Source organism: Colobus angolensis, unplaced genomic scaffold (assembly GCF_000951035.1).
Source record: "Colobus angolensis palliatus isolate OR3802 unplaced genomic scaffold, Cang.pa_1.0 Scaffold44, whole genome shotgun sequence".
Lineage (NCBI taxonomy): Eukaryota > Metazoa > Chordata > Mammalia > Primates > Cercopithecidae > Colobus > Colobus angolensis.
In genome coordinates this window covers 5168044-5171855 of record NW_012117821.1, presented here as the reverse complement: position 1 = coordinate 5171855, position 3812 = coordinate 5168044, and the positions used below count along the sequence as shown (strand labels likewise).

The window sequence follows — 3812 nt, the reverse complement described above, 5'->3', positions numbered from 1 at the left end:
AGCTGCTGCCCCAGCAGGGCGGCGGCAGAGGCGGTGAGATGCAGGTGGAAGCCGGAGGGACGTCGCCGGCAGGCGAGCGGCGGGACCGGGGCATTCCAGCTCCTGGCAAGCTTGGCGGCGCGAGGAGGAGTCGCCGGGCGCAGCCCCCAAGCACCCCGGAGCGCGGGGACGCCCGGGCTACTGCTCCGGCCGATGGTTCCAGAGGAAGCCGTCCCCTGGCTAAGGGTTCCCGGGAGGAGGTGAAGGCGCCGCGGGCTGGGGTATCGGCGGCTGAAGACCTCCGGCTGCCCAGCACCTCCTTCGCGCTGACCGGGGACTCGGCCCACAACCAAGCCATGGTGCACTGGTCCAGACACAACAGCAGCGTGAGTACCCACCCGGCGGCGGGTCCGCCTGCTTCCTGACTTCGAAGGGGAATGGGGGGGGGGCGGGAGCGAGGGACAGATAGTTGCTCGGGGTCGAGGCTGCGGACGCCTCGACTTTTCGAGATAACAGGTTTGTCCGATTCCCCCCACGCCCCCAACAGGTTAACGGAGTTTGTTGTTAGCCGCTGTGTGCGTTTGTTTACTGGAGACCCTAGGCTTCGGGCCGCCGGGAGGGGAGATGAGGAAGGGGCTTCTTAAAGATGAGTGGGGGAGGGATCTATGCTCACTTTCTCCCATACTTGGCTTGGAGGGTCAGTTTTCCTGTTTGCGGGGTACTTGAATTCTTGGATGAGAAAAAGGGCTGACTTGGGGCGGGAGCCTCTGAACAGACCGATTCCTGCGACTGCCCGGGCTCCCCCCCACCCCCCCGCGCCTGTCACGCGAAAGGGAACCCGGGAAGCCATTCGGACTCCCAGCCTCCTGCTCGCCTCGGGGTCGCTGCTCTCCGCTCCAGGCGCGCAGTCCTCGAGCCCAGGAGGGAGGCTCGGCCAAGTCGGCCCCAAGACTTGGCCTTCTGTTAACCCGGGTTGCTCCTTCAAAGCCCAGGGAGCGGCCCTGGAAAGCCGTAGCAGATGCCGTAAAAAAAGTTTAAAGCGTGAAGCAAAATTCCACACCCATCCAGCGCCCATGCCACACCGCTCGCCCTCACGCACGCACAGACACACAGAAGTCGCTGAGCAGAAAACTCTCGCCTTCACCACTGCCTTCTGCGCCACAAACGGCTCCCTGAGCGGAGTTGGGTCCCTGAGCTTCCTGCACACCTCACCGCCCGCTTTTCACCGCCATCGGGTTCTCCCGGACAAGGATGTACCGAGAGGTGGCGCCGTTGAGCCCGCTCTGGCAGACTCGGGCGTTCCGGACTGGGCGCCCGACTGAGTATCGCGCCTGCCCGCCCGGCAGCTGCAGCGGCTAGCAGCGCGTGCCCGGAGGGGCTCCCCCTACTTCGCCGGCACCCAGCGCTGTGCAGCCAAGCAAAGAAAAGGCGGGTGACAGGTTCCTACCATCTTCCCCGCTTCCCTCCCTCCCGCGGTCCCTACTTCAGCCAGATTTGGAAAATCCTTTCCTCTTCTCTGGCTCAATGGTTCAGATCAGAACCTGGCGTTGGATAGGGTGCACGCTCCAGGTGGAGGATGACGGGTGTCTGTACAAGCAGTGATGGGAACTCACTCCGCAACTCCCTGCCGTTTTGTGTTTCTCTTCATGACCGATGTTTGACAAGATTTCTGTGGGAAATTTTTGCCTTATTTTAACAGAGCCTGGGGTGTCCAGGATTGGGTATCTAATAAGAGGAAAGCGAGGGGTCCGCAGAAGGTAGCACATAAGCAATACCAAAGTGCAGATTTCTTGGTTTCTAATGATGCATAGCGCGGCAGCCCAGTCTGGGTAGCCGATGCTGGGCTTGAAGGACCAGTGGAGTCCAGCTCCAGAGGGGCACAGTGGTGGGCTTCATCTGCCTTGGATGAAGACCCCCGCAGCCTCGGGCTGACAGATCTGGCGAGAGGGGTGAACAACGTGTGCCTTTGCAGGGCTGGGTGATTGAAGACTTCTAAGTCCTTTCCAAGAGGACTTGGATATGTGTGTGCTGTGCTGACAGCAGGGGTTGTGAATCCTAACTTCATTTTAGTTTGATTATTTGTGTGTGTGTGTGTGTGTGTGTGTGTGTGTGTGTTGAGGTTCTTACTTGGTGAGGAGGATGGATAGGAAGTGTGTAAGTAAATATATCCTAGGGAGAGGAGGATGTAATGTCTTCACATCTGTGGCTTTACTACTGCCACATTAGGACAATATAAATTCACCCTCCCTGAAGAGTTTTTCTGTGTCTCTGCTTTTAAGGATTATTTTTGAGTATTTACAAAGCCTCTGAAGATGGGACTTTAGAGAAAAATGCTTCCTGCAAATAGCAGTTAACTGTGCATGACCTTCTTTGCTCATCTTCAAAGCAGCTGTGCAGCAGAAGAGGTGAGGGGCAGGTCTGGCCCGTGCTTCCTGGGGAAATGACTCTTCAGTCAAATGATGGCCGACAGGGCTTGGGTACTGGAGCAGTTGGGCTTGGAGTCCTTGGTGACAGCAATGAGATTGGATAATGTATGAACAGCCCCCAGGGACTTATTGGTTGTGCTCTTGGCCAGCCTTACTGCTCATGCAAGAGCACCACAGGTGGATGTAGGGCCACACACTGTCTTCTCTCTCCGTTCTAGGGAAGAACTGCCTCTTTAGCCCTTAGGCTGGACCTGTCTCTTCTGACCACATTTTGTAGGCAATACCAGAGAGACATCCTTGATTATCAGGTCTGTGAGCCTCTGTAAAGAAGATGGAGAAGCATACTCACATGGCCCTGTCTTTGAGACTTTAAGGAAATCTCCTGGTGAGTCACTGGGAAACCAGTGTCAGCAACATTTACCCAGTTGGTTTTTCTCCTGTCCCCCTTTCCTGATGGCAGGAAAAGAAGGTGTTGTAAATAAAAGCCAGGGTGAAGAGTGATGGGGATGAGGATGCTTTGGAAAGATCCCTTCATCATTGGTTTCAAAGTGGAGGGAGATGTCCATAAAACAGAGAACACGGGGCCAAGCTCCAGGCTCTTCTGACATGGGAAGAGAATTTTATCTTTTCTTCTGGCTTCTGGCGTATTAGACATGTCCTTCTTCAGGAGGCCACCCGTTTAATTTTTAACACAATGAGAGTTTCCTTGCTCTTCTTCCAAGTGTCTCTGATGCACCCGATTACTTGATATGAGTTCCCTTTTGGGGAAAGTTTTCAGTAACCCTATGAAATTGAAAATTGAACTCCATTCTGACCGAGTTTACAGTCAGGGATGCAGGGTCGGACATGTAGGAGAAGGGCCTTCAGCCCACGCCATTGGTCCAGTGTGTGCCCCAGGTGGTTGAGGGTACAGGAGGAGACCTTTGACCAAGTTTTGGAGTGGGTATTTGCCTTGGTCCCAGGACTGAGAAGAGATGGCTTTGGGGGCAAAGGAGAAGGAGTACAGCTGGCTTTGGGCAAAGGAATCAGGAGGGCATGGGGCCTGGGCACCACCTCTGACCATGTTGCCTGCCAGGTGTTCTGGCTGGAAAGTGAGTGGACTTGGCCTTGGAGCCTTTACTCTGGAGGAGTGATTTGCTATTTTTTCTCTCCAGTTGCCTCCAGCTGGAATCCTGGTGATTAATGGGTTAGAGAGTGTTTCACAAACACCCAGAGGGAGCCCAGTCCCCGTGGCTTACAGGGAAACAGAAAAACACATTATTCTGTCCTTTTTCTTCAAATGAAAGAAGAAGCCTCCCTGCTTGCTCAGTGAGTTGGCAAATGACTCTGGAGAGTGGAAAGTTGTGAAGGCACAGTCCACTTCTCCACACCCCCTCCTCCTTGGATTAACCCTTCATGCCCCGCCCC

General features: G+C 55.1%; 1 protein-coding gene across 1 annotated transcript in view; it reads left to right on the top strand.

Annotated features, from left to right (window-relative positions):
• Window positions 1-6: 6 nt before the first annotated feature.
• Window positions 7-3812, top strand: part of SORCS3 (sortilin-related VPS10 domain containing receptor 3) — a 617501-nt gene continuing 613695 nt past the window's right edge. Inside the window, exon 1 of the mRNA XM_011957327.1 lies at window positions 7-365. Within this exon, the coding sequence (XP_011812717.1) occupies window positions 39-365 (327 nt within the window). The 5' untranslated portion in view covers window positions 7-38. The remainder of the gene's footprint in view (window positions 366-3812) is intronic.